This window comes from Phodopus roborovskii, unplaced genomic scaffold (genome assembly GCF_943737965.1).
Source record: "Phodopus roborovskii unplaced genomic scaffold, PHOROB, whole genome shotgun sequence".
Taxonomy (NCBI): Eukaryota; Metazoa; Chordata; class Mammalia; order Rodentia; family Cricetidae; genus Phodopus; species Phodopus roborovskii.
The window spans coordinates 6779538-6804011 of record NW_026125444.1 but is presented as its reverse complement, the minus strand read 5'-3'; the positions used below and the strand labels follow the sequence as shown (position 1 = coordinate 6804011).

General features: G+C 40.6%; 1 protein-coding gene across 3 annotated transcripts in view; it reads left to right on the top strand.

Annotated features, from left to right (window-relative positions):
- The window catches only part of Cttnbp2 (cortactin binding protein 2), a 142188-nt gene that overhangs the window by 10009 nt on the left and 107705 nt on the right, over nucleotides 1–24474 (top strand). For all 3 annotated transcript variants that reach the window (XM_051175729.1, XM_051175728.1, XM_051175730.1), the window contains exon 2: nucleotides 2607–2714. In XM_051175729.1, coding sequence (XP_051031686.1) covers nucleotides 2607–2714 — 108 coding nt within the window. The remainder of the gene's footprint in view (nucleotides 1–2606; nucleotides 2715–24474) is intronic.

Below are 24474 nucleotides of genomic sequence, written 5' to 3'. Positions count from 1 at the left end.
GTTGCTCATTTATACTCCATGCTTAATTTTATACATATGTTCTTGTGCAGTCCTCAGAAGAACTGTACAGGTGTTAGGGCTTTTAGTGTGTGGCTGAGAAAACAGATCACTTGATGGAATGCTTCTCAAAGTGAGCCCTGTTCTTCAACCCCAGCAGGAACTTGTTAGGCAAATTCATACCACCTTCCCTGAATCAGGTTTTTAGGAGTGGAGCCCTGCTGTGTTTTAAGAACAAGTCTCACGTGGTGTTCCCTCCTCATGCTGAAGTTTGAGAACCATTGGATTATATAACCATATGTGATAATACTGTTAGTGGAAACAGGATTTCAGATGGGATATTGAACTTTACCACTTATTGGGAAGTAACATCTCTATAGTTGCCTGCTGGGCAGTGGTTTTCCTACACAGGCTTGGTCTATTATAGATTTATTTCTCTCTCCCCATCTGTAGGCTCTGCCTTGCCAATAACTGCTCTGTTTCATGTGTGTGTAAAAAGAATCCATTTAACTAGGAGGAACATTTAAACATCTTTCTTTGGAGAGCCATCTGGGTCTGGTCTCTTTCCGCTGTAAATCATGGTTCTCTTTCCTAAAGGTTTCTTGGGACTGAAATATGACTGGTCTGGTCATATCTTATCTCAGTCCCTGAATTCATGGGCTTTGCTATGCTTTCTTTTGAGTATTCATAGATAGTCTGGTGTTAGACACTTAACTGTCAAACCATTTCTCATTGGCTGATTGCTAGAATGCACCCATTTTATCTGATGCTCACACAGCCCATTCTGGAATGTTGGTGCTGTGTGCCACATTCCCAGACAAGCCAGGCACAGGCACAGGGGGTGCATCCTGGTTTGGTGTTTACTAGTTGCAAGATCTGTGTATGTGTTCAGAGGTGATGCTGTCCTACGGTTTAAACTTAGTTCTTTGAGAATACTTTGGATAACACCTCCTGCTTCACAAATGTGCAGCTGAATTCTTCAATGTCTTTAACAACTTCTGAGCCTAGGTGTCGGGACACATTTTAGTGATGAACTAGGTTATCTTCATGAGCTAGGGAATGGATGAGTTCATCAGGAGTGTCTGCACAGGGTCGAGAGACCACTGAGTGTTTTGCAGAGAACCTCAGTCTCTGCACTAACCCAGTCCTGGCTGTTAACGTTCTCACTGATCATCTCTCAGATCCATCCCTAAAATGGATGTCAGAAGACCTCAATGTAGAACTCATAAGGAAAAGGCTAGGTTAAGGACAAGGTTTTAGAGTCAGTGGTTATTTATGTAAGCCTGAGAGCTAGGAAGTAGTCAACAGGAAAGGCTGTGTAGGAAGAAGTGATAGGTCTGGAAGAGAGTGGAGTATACAATAGGATTACCACAGCCTTGTACCCGGGTCTCTAAGAAGCCTATTTTTTCTAGCCTTTGAGCCATATCTTAACCTTTCTTAAAAAAGAGCAAAAAGCAACATAGGTATATTTATCTCTATAGCACAATTACAATGTGACATGACCACAGGTCAAGATAATATATGGGCAATGGTTCAGGCTTATTAAAAGCATAGAAAGTGTTGATACTATGAAGAATATATTCATTTGGAAGGGGCAATTGTTACTTGACTGTGAATTCTTGTGTATGGCAATGTAAATCTGAGAATTCCCAGACATCTGACTTAAAGAGAAGACAGAGTTCTGAAATTTTAGGAATATTTTCAAGTTTTCTAATGTTGGCTGAATGGTTGAATGGAAGGTGAAACTTTTCGTCATGGCCCAAGAAACACATCTGTAGGCCAGATTTGGGCATGGACTGCCCGCTGGTAGCCTCTGCTGTAGAGTGTTCTGTAAACAAGACCTGCTATTATTGGATGCCCTGGAATTTATAATACCCTCCCAGGAGCCATTATGTCAGAGACCCTCTAAGGAATACATCTGTGCTTTCTTATAACTCTCAAAACCAGCCCCCTACCCCAAGGCTAGGCCTGTTTTGACATAGACTACAGGGACTTTTAAATTTGTGCTTCATAATTTGGAGAGATTCTAAGTCTAGATGTTTAGACAGACAGACAACTACATCTCTTTTGAGGGGACATTTGTAGAAATGTTATTATATGGTTTTCTCTCTCTAAGAGATCAAACATCAGCCTGGCCACTAAGCCACTGGGTAGAAATGATCCACAGGTTGTCCATGTCTGTTCTTACTGCTCTCTTTTGCATGTATGTACATATGTATACATTTATGGGTAAGAGTGTGCATGTATATGTAAATACACAAGAATGTAGAGACCAGAGCACAATCTTTGGTATCATTCTTCATGCATTACATCCTTTCCTTTGTAAAGACATGGTCTCTCATTGGCCTAAAGCTTGTTAGGGCTAGACTGGCTGGCCAGTGGGCTTCTGGGAACTGCTGGCCTCCTCTTTCCAGTATTGAGGTGAATATCCTGTAGCCACCATATTTGGCTTCAAGAATATATATATATATATATATATATATATATATATATGTACACACACATATATATGTATGTTTATGTACACACATATATGTAGGTATTCATATATATATATATATTTTCGGGAATGGTTTTGTATTGACTCTTATTTTCAATTTACATTACAGAAAAAAGAGTTTGATGTGGATAACCTCAGCAAGTCAGAGCTGCGCATGCTTCTCAGTGTGATGGAAGGGGAACTAGAAGCCCGAGACTTGGTCATTGAGGCCCTGCGGGTAAGAACTTTCTGGGGGAATGTCCTTATCGTTTCTCAGAAGGCCAATGGCAGAGGCACCTTTCCTCTTAGTTTCTTAATCAATTGTTTTAAAATGCTACCTTAGGCTGTTGTATGCTCCTCACTCAAAACCTAGAATCTACACGAGACAAGTAAGTCATATGGGTGCTAAGATGACAGAGGCTGAGAATAAACGATTGAAAATGGGAGATTTGAAAGTCTTCTGTGTTAATCAGTACTTCTGGCATATACCGCATATTTGTTTGACCTTATACAATCTTAGAAAATTAGTACTTTGGTATCTTGCATGTATACGATAGCTGTGGGGGAGAATTAAGAGAATCATTCATGAACATATTGGTATATCTTTTCACTTCCTATGTAAGTCATGAATGATGGTTTTCATCTTCAGAAACTCAGAGATAAAATGAAAATGTTCCTACCTTCAAATTACTTTTACCAGTTTTCAATAACTTAAAATTGTTTCTATAATACCTTACAAAGAATATATCAGATGCCTCTATTACTTTTTCTTTTTGAAGTAATGTTAAACTGTATTGATGCCGTTTTCTCATTGGAAATTCCACGTCTTGACTTGATTTGGTATATCAGTCAGCTGTTAAGTTTCAGTTTGGGTTTGTTTTTTCCCTCTTTTACAGTCATTTGTATGTGATCAGATAGATCTTGGCTCTCAGTTATATGGAAAAGATAACTGTAATTATTACATGGTTTATCTTATGTTGCTAAGTATTATTTCCTTAAACTTTGTCCTGTGGTCTTATTTTAACATATGAGAAACTGTAAAAAATGTGAAAATACAGCTCATTGTTGCCTGTGACAAGAGCTTTTGTGGTGATAAAGTGAGGTAGGAAGGGTAGATGCTCACATAGGATGTAGATGGTGTAGCCAGCTGTCCCAAGTGGGCGTGGAAACAGTTCCTGAATTCCACACACTGGAAACTGGTGCAGTAGGTGTACTACTTACCATCAGTTCAGTGACCTAGAACAATTCCCTCATAAACTGGGAGCCTGGTTGTGTCGTCTGCAAGCCGGCGTTGAAGTGGAGCCACAGCTCTTTGGATACCTAGCTTTGCTAAGTGGCTGTCTGCATAGTTTGGTTGTGAGTGTGGCCTGTCCTGTTCCCCATTGAGGAAATAGTGCTACCATTTGTGCCACTGTTTCAGAATGCAGTCACCTCTTGAAACCAAATGGAAATGCAGGGTTCCAGCTGCCCTTCTGTGTTTTTCTGTTCTGTGGTAGCACTGGCCCTGTGCAACCTCCCACTGCTTACATACATGCTTGAACACTTAACAGAGCCTTTGTTTTTATGTTTTAGAAAGCACATGCATTTTCTTTAATTGCAACATTTCCAGTTGGAAGGATAAAGGTAATGATCAAGTGGATATCTTCTGCAGGATTGGAGTTTCAATTATGGGGAAACTTGCCCAGCACAGTCAGTGGTTTAAACCCTAATCAAATCTTATTTCTCATGCTCATAAAGTATTTCTGCTGTGCTTGGCTAACCTGTCAGGGACATTATGTATAACTGGATGTTTAAGTATACTGTATTAAAGTTTTAAAAGAGAAATTCTCAATCAGTTATGACATATATCTCCTGATGTCTAATAGAAAAGTAAGTTACAGTAAGTAGTGAAGATCTTGGAGGAGTTAGGGGATGGGAGACTGCAATCAGAATATAATGAGTGAAAAAAGGTCTATTTTTAATAAAAGAAAAATAGAAATTATGAATTTCATTTTTATGTATGTTTACTGGAAGATACTATGACCTTGATGTCCCATTGTCCTTATTCATAGTATTGCTATAAATGCAGTTGCAGGAGAATCCTGACCCAAGCCTACAATAGTATGACTCAGATACAATAAGGTGGTTTTACTGAAACGGTGAATGACTTCTGGTAAAGTTCCAAACAAAATCACACATTTAGCCTGGTGGTGCATGCCTGTGATGAATATCAGCACTAGAGGGGCAGAGGCAATGAGACCAGCCTAAGTTCAAAGCAAGTGTGGTCTACATGGTGAGACACAGTGTCAAACAAAACCAAGAATGATTGAAGAAAGAGGGAAAAGTATGTTTACATGGGAACTCAATCCCTAGAAAATTCATTATGTTAGAATAATGTATGTAAGTTGTGTATTGATAAAAAGGAACTCCTCCATCCCCTCTTGCCTCAAAATGGTCATATTGAAAGTTCTAATGAGAGGAATAAACTGAGGGGCATTTAAAAGTTTGGGGAAGACTTGAGCAATATTCCTGGAGGCTTGTTGATTGCTGAGTTCAAGGCCAGCCTGGTCTCTAGAGTGAGTTTCAACACAGCCAGGGCTACACAGAGAAACCCTGTCTTTAAAAAACAAAAAGGAAAAGAAGTATAAAAATGCTCCTAGATGTGTGGCAGACTCACCTCCCTGCCCACTAAGAGACAATTAACAAGAAAACAAAAATGTTCTATTTTGCTCCAACAAAGCCTGTGGAGAAGTGCTGAGACCAGTCTCTTATATGTAGAGATCGAAATCAAACAAGGGAAGCCCTGAGAGAAGGTGGTCCAGCCAGGACCACACATGGGCTCACATCACATAGGAGTGCTCTGCTTCCTTTATCACACAGGCCCTCTGTGGAATTCAGTGTGTGTGAGATCTTCTCAAAAGCGTTTTAAAAATTGATGTTTATGATTTATTTCAATGTTAGATTATCTGTTTTGAAGAATGGGTAGTAATGGCATTTTCATATACCTGGGGACCCTGGAATAGACTCAAATGCCGGGATGATTGTTCCCTGTGCATTTGATGGGAACTAGTCAAATATTTACCTGGACCCAAATTTGTGATCAAGTTGCCTTTTCCTTCACTCTGCATCAGAGTGTGGCTTACTGACTGATCAATGCCCAGAAGAAATTAAGAACAGGGGAGGATGTGAAAATGTTTATTTCATATTAACAGATTAACTGATCTATAAATTAAGGATATTTTTTTTTTTTTTTTTTTTTTTTTTTTTTTGGTGGGGGAGGGTTTTTTTTTTTTTTTTTTATAAAAAAAAATTTTTGTTTGGTGGGGGTTGTTTTTGGAAAAAGGGGTAATTTTTTTGTGCCCTCGGGGGTTTTAGGGGGGGGGATTTTTTTTTCCTGGGGGGCCGAAATTTTTTTTTTTTTTAAAATGTGTTTCAGACCAAGCTGTTTCACTTTCTAAGCCACATGACCCTGATGGTTTTGAGTTTCAATCATAATGATTACATTGTTCATTGAATTAGGTGGCAGTTGACTTTTGAGAAGAATGCCTAAATATAAGTATGTATATCTATAGATATAGATATAGATACAGATATAGATAGAATTCTGTGTGCCTGCAGGCTAGAAGAGGGCACCAGATTTCATAATTGATCCTTGAGAGCCACCCTGTAGATGCTTGGAACTCAACTCAGGATCTCTGGAAGAGCAGTCAGTGTTCTTAACGTCTGAGCCATCTCTCCAGTTTGCTGCTTTCCTCTTCTTCTTCTTCTTCTTCTTCTTCTTCTTCTTCTTCTTCCTCCTCCTCCTCCTCCTCCTCCTCCTCCTCCTCCTCCTCTGCCTCCTCTTTCTTCTTTTTAACTTGAACTGAATTTTATTTATTTTTTTCTTATTTTACATATCAATTCCGATTCCTGTTACCTCTCTCTCCCTCCCTTCTTTTTACCCTCTCTCTCTCTCCCTCCTTCCCATGCCCCCCAACCACCCTCCCATCCCATTTCCCCCCCTCCCCACTCCACAGGGAGGTGATGCCTTCCAAGATGGGTGAACAAAATCTGTCAAGTCATTTGGAGTAGGGAGTAGGCCTTCCCTTCTGTCTCTAGGTTAAGGGAGTATCCCTCTATGGGGGATGTGCTCACAAAGTCCTTTTGTGCACCAGGGATACATCCTGGTTCCTCTGTCAGAGGTCCCTTAGACTGTCCAGGCCTTCTAACTGAGACCCATGTTCAGGGGGTCTGAGTTGGTTCAATGCTGGTTTCCCAGCTATCAGTCAAGAGGCCCATTAGCTCCTTCTTGTTCAGGTCAGCTGTCTTCTTTTTAAGATTAAAAAAAAAAAATACCTCTAATATAAAAAGTCCATAGCTTTGTAACAGTATTCATATTAACATTTTTTAAAAATATTTTTAGACATGGTCTTGCTATTTAGTCCAGGATGGCTATGAACTTGTACGCTCCCTGCCCCAGCTCCCTCCTGGATGCTAGGATTGCCAGCATGCATCACCATTCTCATTTCTAAGAACATGCATTTTTGTTAAGAAGAAATTTATATTTTAAAAAGAGCAGTGCTGACTCCCCATCGGTGTGCACAGATTTCCTGTATGTCTCTTTTTCCCCTTCTTACATAAGATCAATGAAATTGACTATATGAAGGATAGATAATCCCCCTCTTAAATTTCATAAATAGGCAAACTGGAATTTTCAGTGCTTGACATTTTAGCATTACTTTCCATAGAATGCACTTCCAGCTCTGTTAACCTCTGGGAACTATCGGATGACAGAAATGCCTATAGAAGGGATTGTGTAAACAGCTGCATAAAAAAGACCCAGATTACACTGGATGTTTTTTTCTCTTTCAACGTTGTGAAGATGAGTGATGGGAGCTGGAGAGGCGGCCAAGTGCGCAGCTAATTGCCAGGATTATTTTTGTGTTACGCCTCTCCGGAGGGAGTTGGATTCCTGTGCATGGTGGAAGCCTGATTTGGGGTAGCCCTGCATGCTAATGTACAGTAAAAGGAAAGGTAGCCTGCAAGCTTTCAGCCTGCAGCTTTCTTCACATCTTGCTCAAGAGTTTGTCGAGCTCTACCGGGTAGCAAATACATGTAATTGCTGTCCAGGAGGCTGAGGCAGGAGCATTGAGAGCTTGAGGCCAGCTACATAATACACTCCTGTCAAAGATAAACAAAACTATATTAATTGAATACCTACTGGATGCCAGTCAGAAATGTGAAATAGAGGCGTATACGGAGAGACATACTACACCAAACATTCCAGAAAAATGCTGTATCCTGACCTTGCATATTTTTAAATCAGTTCTCTCCAGTAGTGCCATTTGGGCCAGACTTTGCTGTTTGAAAACTGTCACTGAGTGCATTCAGAGATTTCCTAGCTTCATCTTCATTCTCCATAAAGCAAAAAAAAAAAAAAAAAAAAATCCTGATCTACTCATTGGGTTCAAAATGCAGAGGAATTTATGGTTTTAAGTATGACTCAAATAGAAGCTGGTTTTCTTACCTCCGGCACTGTTGGTATTTGGGACCAGATTCTTTTGTGAGGAGGAGAGCCTCGAGTATCTTACCATGTGGTCAGCAGCCTCCCACATTGACCTCCTTCCCACCCATCCTTGTCAATGGTCTACCTAGCAGTGATGACCAAGGAAGGTCTCTCTCTTTTTTAAAATTAATTTTTATTTAAATTAAAAACTATCTTATTTTACATACCAATCCAGCTTCCTCCCCCTCCCATCCTCCCATTCTCCCCCCATCTCCCCATCCCACTCCCCATCTATTCCTCAGGAAAGGTGAAGCCTCCCATGGGGGAATCATCAAAGTTTGTCACATCATTTGGGGCAGGACCTAGGCCCTCCGCTGTGTATCTAGCCCATCTAGAATGGGCTCCCAAAACCCATTCATGCACTGGGGATAAATACTGGTTTCGCTGCCAGAGCCTCATAGACTGACCAAGCCCTCCAACTGACACCCACATTCAGGAGACTTGGTTCAGCCTTATGCAGGTTCCCCAGCTGTCAAACTGGGATCTCATGAGCTCCTGGTTGCTCAGGTCAGCTGTTTCTGTGGGTTTCCCCAGCATGGTCTTGACTCCTTTGCTCATCACTCCTCCCTCTCTTCAATTGGATTCCTGGAGTTCAACTCAGTGCTTAGCTGTGAATCTCTGCTCCTGCTTCTGGGTGAAGGCTCTAGGATGGCATTTAAGGTAGTCATCAATCTCATTATAGGGGAAGGGCATTTAAGGTAGCCTCCCCACTTTTCCTTAGATTCTTAGTTGGGGTCATCCTTGGGGATCTCTGGACATTTCCCTAGTGCCAGATTTCTCTTTAAACCTATAATGGCTCCCTCTATTAAGGTATCTCTTTCCTTGTTCTCCTTCTCTATTCTTCCCCCAACTCGACCTTCCTGATCCCTCATGTTCTCCTCCCCCTCCCCTTCTCCCTCAAAGGAAGGTCTCTTATGAGGGACAGAATTGCTCCCATGGGAGCAACACCACTCTGAAGTTGTACTGACCACTAGTAATGTCACTTTAGAAATTATATTTGAACAAAATGAATGTAAAAATTTAAATGACTTGGACCCATTGTGACACAGTCTTCCTTGTGAAATACTGACACTTCAAAGCCAAAGGTTAATCTGAAAATGCCCATTTTAACAAATTTTATGACCCCTTTACAAACACATCACATATTTTACTATTTAAAAATTGCAGTATAGCTTCTCTTCCAGAACTTAAGTGCTTTACTTTTCAAAGTGAAATATGCTTATGATCGTAACGCTCAGAGTCGGAATCTTGATATAGAACATATGGGACTCACAGAATAAGCAGGCGCCCACCCTCCACTGACTGAGGCCCCTTAGTTTCAGATAGAATAATGTACTTTCCTCTACTTTCAAAACCAGTTCTCAGTGAATGGCAGCATAGTGTGAGCATGCCTCGTACAGCATGTGGGCTAGGAGTTGATAAAAGAATACTAATCTGGCTATTTCATTGGTTTCAACTAAGCAAAACATAAAGGGTTTTGTCTTTCAAAATTCCCCTATGATTGCTGGCAATTGATTAACTAAAGGGTGTTTGTGTGGGTGTGTGTTGTTCATTTTAATGAGTGGATTTGATGAGCATGACTGAATTCCCAAAAATATAAATTTATTCCTTTCCTTTTCTGTCCATGGAGATAAGACTTTTCCATGTCTAGGGAAAAGAGAAGGATTGATCAGGCCTTATGTTATCCCTACAGAGAAATCAGTTTTCATGAAGTACAAATAGCCAGTAATTTAAAAATTCTATGGTATTTTGTCCAGTAAGACAAAAACAGAAACTAACAATTTTCTTTCTGTGAAATTGTATTTCCTTTAGTGAATAGTCACCATTAGTTTGAAAAAAAAAAAAAACAATAGAATGCAAGAGAAAAGTTCTGTTTTATGGTCTAGGAAATGCAGTTGATGTTATGAGCACAGGTCTGGGTGCAGTGGTCACCTACTGATATTTCCTGCCCCTTGTGTCCCAGTAAAGCAGTGATCTTCAGTCTTGCTAGCACTGTGACCCTTTGATACAGTTCCTCATATTGTGGTGACTCCCAATTGTACAGACATTTTTGTTGCTACTTCATAACTGTGATTATACTACTGTAAATATTTTTAGAAACAGGTTTGCCAAAGGGGTTACGATCCACAGCCTGAGAACTATCGCAGTAAATAATTGTACCAGGGCCATGTGGTGATGTAGTGAAAAACAGAGATGATTTATTAAGAAAAGGGTAGGACGCGGGTAGGACACGTGAGAATGTGAGTAGGTTGGTGAGCAGGGAAAAAGTATCCCTCAAAAAAGTGCTAACCACCAGGCTCATCATGACTTTTATAGGCCAGTCATATAGAATTCACTTTCTCATTTGGAGGGGGGTGGAGGAGGGTTGAGACAGGGTTTCTCTGTGGCTTTGGAGGCTTTCCTAGAACTAGCTCTTGTAGACCAGGCTGGTCTCAAACTCAAAGAGATCCCCCTGCCTCTGCCTCCCGAGTGCTGGGATTAAAGGTGTGCACCACCACAACCTGGCCTACTTTCTAATTTCTATATCATGGGCTTTTCTTGCACCTGTTGGGTTTTGGTGCATAGCCCAGGTGGACAAGGGGTTCTAGTCTCTTTTGTCCTATGTCAAGCTGGCTGCTGCTCTCTCCACCCCCTACTCTTCTACCACAGTGGTGATGTTACCAGTCCTGGACCAGTTACTGAGCCAGAGAATTAGCTAGGTGAAACCTCCTTCCTGAATATTAACACATTATGAAAATAAACAAACTTCCAATGAGGCTTGTGGAACTCAGCGATGTATCTCTCCAATGCACAGTGAGCAAAATGATGGCTTATGAAATGGGTAAGCAGAAAAGGTTCCGAGTAACTACACGGCAGTGTGGGCATTGAGTCTATATAGACAGAACAATGCAGAAATAGCCAGATTGGTTTCAGCTAGTCCTTTTTTATTATTTGAATGTGGATTTTATTATTTGAATGTTGACCAGTTGGCAACTAGTACTTGGCTAAGGCTTGATTGTCCAGGATTGGTTGACACTCAGTTGTTTTTCTTGTTCAAATAAATTAGTTTTTCAGTGTGTTTACATACACTCTTTGACTGTGGTTCCTTACATAGGAAATCAGTGTCTGGAAATAGGTTCATGCTAGTAGCATTAGCAACTGGCTTGTTTTGAAAAATCAAATAAACATATTAAAATCCAAATGACTGGCTGGGCGTTGGTGGCACCCACCTTTAATCCCAGCACTCGGGAGGCAGAGGCAGACTGATCTCTGTGAGTTCCAGGCCAGCCTGGTTCCAGGACAGGCTCCAGAACAATACAGAGAAACCCTGTCTCAAAAAACAAAACAAAACAAAAAATCCAAATGACTGATGTAGGGAGAAGAGCAAATGCTCTGAGAAAAGGGGAAGGGAAGTGGAGGGGAGGAAATATCCCTAGACCTGACTTACTGTGAACTCAGCTGGAAGAAAAGGTTCAGGCAAAGGTGGGAAGTGTTCACAGGGGGAGGTCAGCCTCTGTGTGAGCTGCAGAAGGGCAGAGGGAGACTGAATGTAAATGAGGAGTCAGGCTGAGGTGAGACTGTGACAGGCGTGGTGTTTTTGCATTGTATCCTCCTGACCATGCGAGAGGCCATGGGGATGTTTAACTATGAGGAAGTGATGTGCATTTTCTAAATGATCATTTAAAAAAAATCGTAATGCATTGACTTACGCAATAAAAGTTTTAATTTTTTTAAATGTAAATAATTTAACTACATCACCAGTCCCAAACTGCTGGAGAGATTCAGGAGAGCCAGAGTACTTAGACAGCAAATCCTCAGGGGTCACATGAGAATCAAAAGTCTCTTGGGCCCTTTCCCAAAACATCCAAACCATGCGTCTTCTCCATCACTTTTAATGCTTAGCAGCAAAGTGTTTTTCTTCAGATCATTAAAATTCAGCTGACTGTGAGTGTTACTAGAGATTGGTTTAAATTAAGATTGATATGGAAAGTTCCCCACCAGGCATCTTTTGAAAGACAAAGTTCTGCCTTCGATTTAATTTTCTCCAAATCTGGTTTACCTCAGTATTTAGATTTTAAAATTATGTAGGTATTATTTTTTGATGCCTTACCTAAAGAATGTAAGCCAACTATATATTCAGAACATACTTGCTGTATTCAAATTCCTTTAAACTCCTTTGTGTAGGCAAGGGCTAAATGGCAGTAGGTGGAGTGGAGCACCATACAAGCAATACACGTTAGAATAAACAAGCTTTTTTCATCAGCCCGGAATCCTGGTAAATCACTCTGGGAAACACAGTGTCAGGACCTGACCCAGGTATTATGTCTGTGTGAAAATGGAACTGCATCTCAGATGGGCATTGTGTTTTCTTCAAGAATCTTGTCTTCTTTTCACTCCTTCGTTTTAGAGATGAGACCTCATTAGGCTGTCTTCACTTACCCTGGTTCAAGTTATCTATCGTCCTGCCTTAGTCCCACACGTACAGGAGGAATATAGGCATATGCTATCATGGCCAGCTTGGCACTAAGCTTTAGTGGCTAATATGAAACATTTAGTTGTTTTAGTGGCTAATAATGAAACATTGTGTTTCATTGTGATTGCACGAATATATGTCTGTCTTTTATGCCTCCATATGGATTTCCCTCTTAAACACCCTTACCCGCTGGTATTCTTCCTCCCAAATAGCCCTTTGCCTCCTTTTTCTTATCTTTTGTTTACTATTATCATCGATATTAAGTATCATTTTGGTTTTTAAATCTAGTTCTGCATATGACATATGTAGTTAAGGTGGCCTTTAAATACTTACATGAACAGGATGGAGAGATGTTTTACTATCAAAACTTCCGGCCTATCACAATGTACTTGTCTGTACTATAAGATTAAACAGTGTCCTATAGCATAGAACCCAACCTGTAGTCAAGTTCATGGTGCTTGAGAAAAATACATTTCCAGATGTTTTGGTAAGAAGATTCCCCCTACCCTACCCACAAGCCTTTTATCTCAGTGAACCATGAAAATTGTAGGGCAGATATTGGTTCCTTCCTTTTTCCTGATTCCTATGGAGGTTATTTGCTCCAATTCCTCTGGGCAGAATTAACACTTTTCCAAACCAGAGTAGCAGATAAGAACCAAAGCAATCAACCTGATTTACTTTCCTCCCAGCAATCTGGGAGATAACTGGTTCCTTCTGAGGAATCAGATAGACATCATGGAATGTCTCACCATAGGCTGGAGAAAATAAGGGCCAGCATCATTTGCACACATGGGAGCTGCTGCTGTCTGGAGGCCTGGTAGTCAATCCAGAGTGGTTTCTAGGAAGAGGAATGGCTTTTGTTACAGTTTGTCAGCCAGCATTGTTTTTTTAAATAAAACCATTTCCTTGTGAGTAGGACTTAGGAATTTTGAAAATGATTGGAGTTGTCGACTTGCGAAGACCAACACAGTGAAAATTAGGCCAGTGAATTACTCTACATACTTGTCTTTGCCTTGCTGCGCTGTTCCCCACATGGCTGCAGCTAGTGTACTGTTAGGTCACCTTTGGTCATGGTGAAATTGTGAATTACTGTATGTATGCATCCCCTGGCCCGCCACTCTATTCCCCCACATTTCTACATGTTGGGAATATACTCTATATTATGTTAGATCTTTTGATTATTTTCATGTGTGTATGAATAATTGTGTTTGTAACGACCACCGTCTAAAAGGGGGAAACACGGAGGGAGATGTTCTGTTCTTTTTAATCCAAACAGTTGCTTTCCCGCATGCAACCTCTTCCTCCTATCCAACAAGGGTGGATTCTTTATTGTTATTGTCAGCTGGGTGAAATTTAAGCATATGGAGAAGGAAAGGGACTTAACATTTTTAGAGTTTGTTTATAAGCCAGGCACTTCACAAGCATTATCTCTTATCTCTGTGAAATCCCCTGAGATCAGCGGTAACACCCATGCTTTAGGAATGGAGCCGCCAAGACTGAGCATGTCATTTTCTGTCTGCCTCCACCCTCCACTGTCAACAGGCGCATCCTCATTGGTGGCATTAGCAACTTTAAGCATTTTCCTAGACCTGGCTCTTCATTTCACCCTCAGTGAAGCAAATTTCTGGGGACCCCCTCACCCCCCCCCCCATGCATTCATCAGCTGTAAATACAAAAGTGACACAGAAACTGTAGCTGCAAAGAATTGCTTCTCTTCTGATGTTTAGTCATTCGCTGATCCCTTTCAAGAGCTTGTGGGTAATTATAAACAGAAACCGATTCTGAAGCTTCCTGAGATCTTCCTTGATTATTGGAAGTTCTGACCTTGTAAAAGGACATCATTGGTTATTAATGTTTTCTCTTTTTCAGTTATCATATAGAGTTTGTACATTTCTGTATTTAGGATATGATCTTGTCATCCCTGGATGAGTGTGCCTGTGAAAGAATGCTACTCTCCCCAAGTGTGCCTTAGGGAAAGTGGTATCTGTGAACGGACACAGGAGTGCCAGCCGACAGCACTTCCTTCGTAACCCTCCTCCCACAGTTTAGACTGAACCTGTCTCTGTTGTTAGGTTTCATCTCTTTTCTTTATTGAATATTTTCTCCTCTTGGCTTTTCTTTGAATTTGAAAAACAAACAACAAAACAAGAGAGAAAGAGAGTGAGAGAGAGAAACACAACAGCCAAATCATTGAGCCAATAAATTCGGACTAGATTGTTTTCTATAAAAGACCGTTGCACTAGTTTTTCTTTTCTGAGAACTTCATACACTAACACTACACCTCTATCACCCCACCCTCCCTCAGCCCTATACTGACTTCATTATATCTTCTTTTGATTTTTTTTTTTTCCAATTAGAAATGACCATGCAACCAAATGCAATGGGTTCCCTTCTTGGATGAATGCAAAGCCAAAACAAGCACAGCCACAAAATAAAAGTAAAGAAAATTTACTGCAGGCAGCAGGTAAAGAGATGGCACGGGAGTTCTCTCTGAAGTAGTGCTTTCTCTCACAGTGTGTGGAGAGTTTATGCAGGAAGCCTATGCATAGAAACCACTGTAGCGGCAGGCCCTGAGTGGGCTGCTTTCAGGAGAGTATCCCTGAGCATGCTCAATGCAAAGTCAAGACAAAAAAATGGCAGACACATCTTTGGTTTTGCCTAGCCTGGACTCTTGTGGCCATGTCATGCTCTCTTTCTCAGATGGTTGCTTTTTTTTTTTTTTTTTCATAATCAAAATGAAAGAGTTCTGTGAAGAGGTTAAGTCAGGAGTGTCCCCTAAAGGCACTCACCTCACTTAACAGCTATGACTATCTAGGGAAGGTGGATGTCCAGAGCAAGAGTGATTAGAGTATTAAAATGCAGTTATCTTTCACTAAAGAAATGTTTCTTTTTATTTTGTATTTTTTAAAATCTTTTTTTTTTTTTTGTATGAATGTTTGCTTGTATGTATGTTTCCCTACATGTGCCTGGTTGGTGAAGGTCAGAAAAGAGAAAAGGGCATCAGATGGCTGGGAACAGGAGTTAGAGCCAACTGTGAGCCACTGTAGAGGTGCTGGGAATTGAAGCTCAGTCCTTTACAAGAGCAACATGTTCTCCTTTAACTGCTGGGCTGTCCCTCTCTCGACTCCATCCCCCAGGCCCAGCCAAGTAAATTCTTAATTACTTTTAAGAAGTCTCTACATAACCTCTGAAAGTTACTATCAAGTTGATGATGACTGGTAGTGGGGTGAACCACTCCCCACTTCCTGGAGTGACACATTGAAACACATCAGGTAAGCGTCGCGACACATACAGGTAACCCTAACCCTAACACTGGAGGCTGAGGCTAGAGAATAGTGAGTCTTTGGCTGTGTGTCCAGAACCAAATAAAGTAAAATAAAATAAAAGCACTGAACTTCTGCTGGTGTGTCTTGAGGAAATAATATAAGCTCACTGGCTATATCAATAGTTCCTTGAGGGTTTGTTCCCATTTGGAAAGTGGAATAAGACATCAGTTGGGTTTGGTGAAGGAAAGGTTGGTTGAAAACTGAGTGGAAGAATTTTAGAAAACCTTAATAGGCATTGTTAGTGTGTTAAATGTTTAATGAGTTTCAATTCCAAGCAGTTGACAGTTGAGATCCTCCTTAGGCTCTGGGGTAGGAAAAGGATACGGTAAAAATAGTGTTTAAGGGAGATTATGTTGGCCTCTTTTGGAAACAGATTGACAGGAAAGGGGAGAAAATGGATCTAAGGCAGCAGTTACAATTGGCATTTGTGAAGAGTGGATGTGTAAAGCTTTGAATTCCCAGTGATGGTTCTAAGTGAGGATGAAACATTGTGTGTTTGTATTTGTGTGTGGGGGGGGGTGGTGTTCCAGATCTTGAACAATCCCAGAATTGAAAGTAAAAATAACTATTACAGTGTATGTTGGCTCTTAACTTCTAAGAGAAAATGATGGTACATAAAGCAACTTGATACAAGGCCAGAAGGTTTTGCTTTTGTTTTTCCTTAAGGACTTTTTATTTGTGTCTCCTGGGGAAAGAAGTCAGATGTCTACTCTGGTTCACTAAAAACACCTTTCCACAACTGTCATTCAACATCCAACTAATAAACATTCCTTCAGGGTATACTGCCATACCTGGCTGGCTGCTAGGAAACTGGCACCAACTAGACAATCCTTTTTGTATGGCAATTACTACCTAGGAAAGGACATGGGCCATAATTAACAAGTTCCACCCTCGTAAGTGCAAGATAATTTTCCAAGATCCTAACAAGTCAGCCCATCATGTAGATATCTAACAAGGTTTTTATCTGAGAATTTCAGTCCACCCGACTAAGGTAGCACTTTTCTTGGGTTTAAAAGAAATTCTTTCTCAGGAAATTGTACATCTCCTCGTGCAATGTGATCCCCAGAGTGGGCTTTCCCCTCTAGAGATGTCTGGATCCTGTGGTGAAACCTCTAGGGTTTTGACCTGTGGACTTGTTCTGCTTAAAGAGAGAAAGAATACAGATGTATGACCAGCACTCCAGGATGTCATGATTTTAAACAGTAAGTCACTTACTCTCCTCTCAAATGCACAGGTTTGGCAGGGCTGAGTGAAGACAGTTTACTGCCTGTACCTCACTTGGCAAGGGGCATATGTTAGACCACCTACATTCAACATAGTTCCCGCAAGTGCTTTCTGTCTGGTGGGAGCTCAGCAACAGCTACAAGCTAGGGCCTCCATGTCACAAGTGCAAGGATCCAATGGGGAGCCTCCATGGTGGCAGAAGCTAGACTGTTCATTCCTTAGAGCCTAGATCACTGCCACTTTCTGTCTCATTCTATTGGTCAAGCCATCATACCCATAGGGTTGAAGGTAGATAGACCTCACAGGAATGAGGGCATTTAATATTTTTTCAGGAAACTACTACCATTATCTGGTGAGACCTACCAGCTAATGGAGCTGTTTAGTAATTTATGTGAATTAGCTCTCCACAAGTACCTTCAGAAAGACATACTATTATCTCTGCAAGGCTCACGGTCAAGTACTGTGTTCACACGGCAAAGTGGCAAAGTATCTTGTAAACTTGGCTTTGATGTATCTCCTTAACTGCTCACCTGTATAATTAGTGAATGAGATCTAGATAATAGCTACTAATGATAATGCAAGGCAGGCTTGTGTAAGCAATATAAAAGTACAATTGAGAGGATTCTGACAAAGGTGAATTGTAAATGGCTCTCTGGGAAGAGGAGGCTGTTGAAGACTGAGTACAGTAGAGACCAGTGAGAACTCTTGAATCAGAACAGCCTGGTGCAGGATGCATGTGTGCTCTGCACAAAGGAAAAGTAACTGAGTAGAAGAGCACAGGGGTTGGTTGGTTGAGCAACCTGGCTATAGTGGTACAGACCTGGCTGAGGCAAGAGGAGTAGAAATGGATCCTGGGCTATGCACAAGACTGTGTCTCAAAAAGAAGAGAAGGAGTCTGGGGCTGGTAGAGATGGATGCGATCAAAGTACATCACTTGAATGTATGAGAGTCTCAAAGAATTTCTAAAACACTGTATGAAAATGTCATGTTAAAGCTTCTGTGTGCACAGTATGATAGGGCGGGAAGTGTGTATTATATTAATTGCTATATATTATCTATATTGTACACAGTGTGTATAATGTTTATATACGTATTATATACATTATAAAATTATATATATTATAAACATTAGGGACTAGAACAGACATTAAAAATCTTTTAGACGGCCCCTTTTCTTTTAAAAACATCTTACCTGAGGCCCAGGACAAAAACACTGGAGGTTGAGCTGCAACGGGAAAGCAGAGGATTGGGGCTTAGGCTCCCTGCCAGGGAAAAGCAAACAGGAACAGGGTCAGTTAATGCCCTGTGTTGTTTTTAACATGGAAAACAAACCTACTTCTTTAGACAAGGCAAACTCTAATCTAATTTTTTTTTTTCTGTTCCTCTTCAAAATGAAGGCATGGCCAGGTAAAAATGTCACATCTAAGGATAAATGGGTGCTTTTGCATACTGTGTATGGGTGTGAGAGGCAGGGTGCTGGGCAGAGCAAAGGGTGAGGGTTATGGGAAGGGGTGGCACTCTCCATGGTCTGCACTGCCCTGGGTCTGCAGTAGGTCATCTAAGAAAGCAGATGGGCTGTGTGGCCTTCTAATCTTTGGCCAGTATGATACCATCTTCCTTGCTGTTTCACTTTCCAATGATCAAGTAGATCATTTATACTCAAATACATATGGTTAGGCAAATCTGTATCTATAATAATAGAACACGGAACAAAACCACGGGAACAGGTATGTGAAATGTGTCTCAAAGAAAATGAGAGCTGATGTCAATGACTTCAGCTTCTAATAGCTTTCCCCAGGATGCATGATGGCTGCCTGTGATGCAAATGTTTCTGTGTTGTGGACTGATGGATTTACTTAGTCTTTAAGCTTTGCTGCTTGGCCTCAGACTGCTTTCCTGTACCATCTAAGTATTTTCAGGGATTTCCTCCAACCACCTGACTTCGATTTGGAAGTTCATGGGTTCATAACTTAGCAGATTTTCATGCCCTCACCTTTGCACTCACAAGCTGCCTGTGTGTTTCTACTCTTCATGGCTTTCAGAAACAGTGTGTGGTGCATTTGTTCAAATAATAAAAAACGTTATCAGCTCTTCGTTAACACTGTCACCTAGAAGTGTGTCATTCATTTCTCTCTGTCCTCCAGAGAATTGTGTGCGCCATTTTTAGACGTTTCTGCAGGCCTTTAACATTCCCAAATTTTCTGTAAGTCACTTTGTTTTCAAACTGTAAGGAAGTATAACTTTTGCTGAACTTTGAAAACCATTTTTTTTTTCATAACAAAATAAAGCTGCCCCTCTAAGATAGGAGCACTTTCATGAGAAGATGATAAATTTCACAAATATTTGTCATAGAAAAGGCATAGTCTTCAAGAAGTTTGCCTTCAAATTGTGATTCGTTTAACTGAGGGATGGAGATTGCCAGATAACAATGGTAATTAAGAGCTTTTAATATTTTTATTAACAAAAATATTTATGATAAGTAAACATTTATCTTGGCTTTTTAAATTGTAGCATTGCGTTCTACCAGCTATCTTAATGTTTTTTAGTTTTCTTAACTGGAGAGAAAGAATTACTATAGTTTTATTCAAAGATTTATTTACTTTTGTCTTCTGAATGTTTTGTCTGCATGTATATATGTACCATGTGCTTGCCTGGTGCCTGTGGAAGTCAGAAGAGGGTATAAGATCCCCTGGAGTTAAAGGCATTTGTGAGCTATCATGTGGTTGCTGGAAACCAAATCCAGGTCTGCCACAAGAGAAACAAGGGCTCTTAAGCATTAAGCCATTTGTTCCCCCGCTCAAGTATTGTGATATTTTAAAGTCATGACCCCATTCTCTCTCTCTTTTTCTGTATGTGTGTATGTGTGTGTGTCTGTCTCTCTCTAAATTACTGACTTAAAAATTGTAGCTTACCTAACACAATTTTAATTTTTTTGTTTGTTTTGTTTTTCAACCAAGCATTTAAAAACATTTCCTTTTTTAAAAAATGTAATATCTACATGAATTCTCTGAGAATTTCATAAAATGTATTTTGATCAGATTCACAATCTCCAATCAGAGTCTTCTTGGGTGCCTTACATTTCCTGTGGCTTGAGAGTCAACCCTACTAATTCCCACATTGTCTCATCAACTTTTCCTGTTAGCTGTGAGGATACTCAAAGTGTTTAATAACAAAACCCACACAACCATCAGCAAATCAGAAAGGATGCCTAAGTAACCAGGACGAGCTGCACCTACATGTGTTAGTTATCACCAGAAGTCAAACTGATGAGCAACACACTTTCTACAACTATCTTTTCTTCCTAAATTAAATTTCATCTTAGAATGTTCCATTCATGCATATAACACTTTCTAATCAATTTACATTGAACCTCTTGTCACTTCTTGACACTCTTATCCACCCCCAATTTTCCCTACAAGTACTTTTCTCATATTTGTATCTTTCTGTTTTGTTTTGTGATCCCACCTTCCCCAAGTTTAACCAGGGCCATCTCTGTGGTTAAACATTTAGTAGATAGGGAATTTAGACAAAGACTGGCCCCCCACCAGAATTTACCAGTAGCCAGTATTTCCGCAGGAAGGAATATGGCCCTGTGAGCCCCTCCCCTGTCCATAATTGACTGCTGACAAGTCCAGTCTTATGCAGGCTCGGTACAGACAGCGTCAGCTGCTGTGAGATAATTATCAGTTAGTAAGGTTTGGTATGGAAACTCAGCCTAGTCAGTGGCATTCGCTTATGTATATACAAAAATCTCATATCTTAATGACTGGTGATAACACCTGTCTTCAACATTATGGCCACCTGAAAGAGGTAATTTGTGGGTGTACAAAATTGTAATTGGCATCATTTTCCAGGAACCGTACCACGTGTGCTATTTAAGAAACCACCTATAGTTTCCTTTGAATTATCAAATCTGATATGGCACTAACAAGGGAAATTTCTATCATTCAAAAGTAACCTTTCCCCCATGCATTATTGAACACAAATAATCCCTGTCTCAAAAGATGAGTAGTAGCTGAGCCCCTTGCTTTTTTTCCTCTCTATATTGTAGTGGCGTCTTTAGATGCTCTTTAAGATTGAGACATTCAATCACTGCCCAACATTAATGAAACCATGATCATCTGACATCACGATCATCTGACATTTTTTCCCCCTTTCTTTAGATGGCAAGAGGGATTGTTTCTGTTCCTCCTTTGCTGATGCCCAAGTTCTCTTGGTCCTCAGCAGCGCCCTGGTACTTGCTAAGCACTCTGCCTGCATTATTCCCATGGCCACAGGGTTATGTAAGGATAGAGACGAGCTGCCTTCACTGTATGCTCTCACTTTAAATGCATGGCCTTGTCCTCCTGTTGGCCTTGTCTGCTAGTTGGCATTTGGATGACATTTCCTGCCACTATTACTCATCCCTTTCTTCCAGATTATTTTACTTTTCTTCTCTCTTCTGAGACCTTCCACGCCTCTCCCCTTTGTTCTGCTCTGAGTTGATTTAGTTTCTCTGAGTTTGACACAAGTCAAGAAGGTGACTCACGCTTTAGCCTGTCCCACTGCCACATCTAGCAGTTCACTCTCACATTGGCTCGCATGCTCCCATTTTTTTTTTTTTTTTTTTCTGCTCTGGGCAGGCTGTCCACGCTCACAGCTTGGGTTAGGCTAGCCACTGTACCCCTTATACACACGTAAGGAGTCCTCCACTCTCCCTTGCCGTCAAGCTTCCTCAAACCGACTCTCCTTCCTTCTAGCTGTTGCATTTGTTTCCTTTTGTGTCAAAACAAAAACAAAACTTATCCACAATTGTTTTCTATTTCCTATTGCCAATTCCATCCCTTCCATTCTACACGCATCTATGCTAATCGGGATTTTGTTATTACTGTTGGAGCCAGAATCAATCCATCGTTGTAGTTGTTGAGAAAACAAGTGTGGAGTAAAACTTGGCTTCTCTCTGTATTCTAATTCTCACATACACCCCTCATGTTCTGCACCTCACTCTCTCCCGTGGCATTGTATTAGTCTACATTTACCACTGTAGCAAGCTAGAATGAACTCACCGTCTAATAGATACCACAGACTTGTTATATAAAGTTGTAAAGGACTGCATTCTGAAATGAGGTGTCAATCTGCTTTACAATCTCCTATCTTTCCCAGATTTTAGAGGCTTTCTACATTCCCAGGCTTATGGTCCTTGCTCTTTCTCAAAACCAACAACAAAGTATTTTCCAATCTTACTGACCTTGACTTCTATTCTCTTCCCCCCCCCCCCGTGTGTGTGTGTGTGTGTGTGTGTGTGTGTGTATGCATGCTCGCGTGCGCGTGCACACACCTTATATTCCTCCCTCAAAGATCCTTGTGATAACATCTGGCTCCACTGCAATAATATGAGATGATCTCTCCCATCCCAAGTTCTTCAACTTAACTGCATCTACAAAGTCTCTCTTGCCGTGTAAGAGGACATATTGACAGGAACTAAGAATTAAGGGGCAGACATCTGGGGGTTGGGGTGCATTGTTCTTGCTGTTCCACCACCTAATCAGGATTGTTTGTAGTATCCTAACTAGTCTCTCCTGTAGTTGCTTCCCTACAGTCTCTACTTACATGGCAGCCACCACAGTGTTGGATAGTCTGTGGTTCTTGGGAGGAACAGTGTCAGCCCAAATGGATAAATTTCACCTAACATATATATGTATACACAGATTACAGTGATCCTTTTAAAACATAGATCCCATCATGTCACTTCTCAGCTCATAGCTTCTGCGTGGCTACCATCTCTTTCTGACTACATGGCGCAGGACTTCCTAGAGACCTCAGGGCTATGCCATATCCCCCTTATGTACCTTAATTCCAACTTTATATCTCTGAATAATGTCCTAGTATGTTGTCCTTGTTCTTTTGTAGCCCCAGTAGATGCTTGCCCAGACTAGCCTTGGGGTTTTCCTCTATATCTGTGTTCTCTGCTGAGAGAGCTTCTGAGTAATAAGCCTTGGGCATCTAGCTCTCCATACTATTCACGTCTTTGCAAGATGCCCTCTGACCATTCTTTGTAAATTGAAATCCTGTTCACACCTATTTTATTGCATTGTTTACCTCCATTGTACTTACCAACATCTTATATATTGTGTATATTCACATTAATTTTTTATTTATTTTAAAAGATTTTTAAAATTTTGTGTTTATGTGCGGTTTACCTACATGTATGGACTTGTGCATATTAGTGCAGTGTCCACAAAGGGGGATCAGATCCTCTGGAACTGGAGTTACAGGCAGTTGTTAGCCAAGTGATATGGGTGCTGGGAATCAAACTCAGGTTCTCAGGAAGCCATGTATGTGCTCTTAACCTCTGAGCCATCTCTTCAGTCTGACTTTCTCTTCTTTTTAATATCTCATAATCTTTCCACTGGGACCTTTTAAGTGATTATACCAGCTGATAGTGTCTTTATGTGTGTAGCATCATAATTATGTTTTCATCAAGCCTTCTTCCCTCGGAGTTCTCTGCATATAATTACTGAAGAGTAGGAGGAGTCCTATGTAAATGTTCTAGCTTTGTATCAGAGACTCACTTTGTCTTTGACAAGGTCTGGGGATGGCTTGCTTTGGGTCCTGAAGCTATGCCTGCATTGACATTGGCTGTTTGCATATTGCCTTTCTCTCATTGTCTTTCTGGGATAAATTAAACAGAGTTTCCTCATTCTTATGGCAAAACTGTTTCAAAGCTGAGACGTTCTGGGGGAGGTTTAGTGAAAGAAAAGATGGAGCAGAAAGAAAATAAACACAGGAGATCAGAGATTAGACCTATAACCCTCAGATTGTGCTTCAAGGTCCTAAGGGCCCCTAAGACTTCTATGAATTCTTTGATGTCAGTTGAGTGTTCTCAGCAATAGATCTATTATTTTCTCTTCCTAGTTTCACTGTGTCATGAGGGAACATTGTAGTTTTCTAGAGGATTACAAAAGAGCTTATGTCCCTTATTAAGGCAGGCATTAAAGACATATTCAGGAATACAGAGTGGTGCTTCTCATATCAGTTAAGTTCTCTGAGGTAGGAAATAATATGTTGTTAATAACTTGTTTCATAGTAATATGTGCTAAATTGCATTATTGTTTAAAATAAAAAATTAGTTTAAAGTTTTCATTGTTATTGTTTTTTTTAACAAGGTGATCACCATTAGTTATTACTCAAATAAATAATAGCTCTTCATGTCTTTGAGTTTTATGGACACCAAGGGATCCAGAGAGGAGAACATTAGGTAAGCTCTAGTCCATAGAACTTTGCTTGTAGAACTCAGTTTACTTAGATTCAGCTGTGGCCCTGCTGTCCCATTATTTCTCCAGATTCTTTGTGGGTGATTATTCAATCATCCTCCAAGGAGGTGAGCAGTGTTTCTTATTACTTGGAATCTGCACACATCATCCAGGGTTCTTTCTAGAGAGCACAGATTCTTCTAGAGAGACTAGTAATAATTGGTGGACAGGCCCAGACT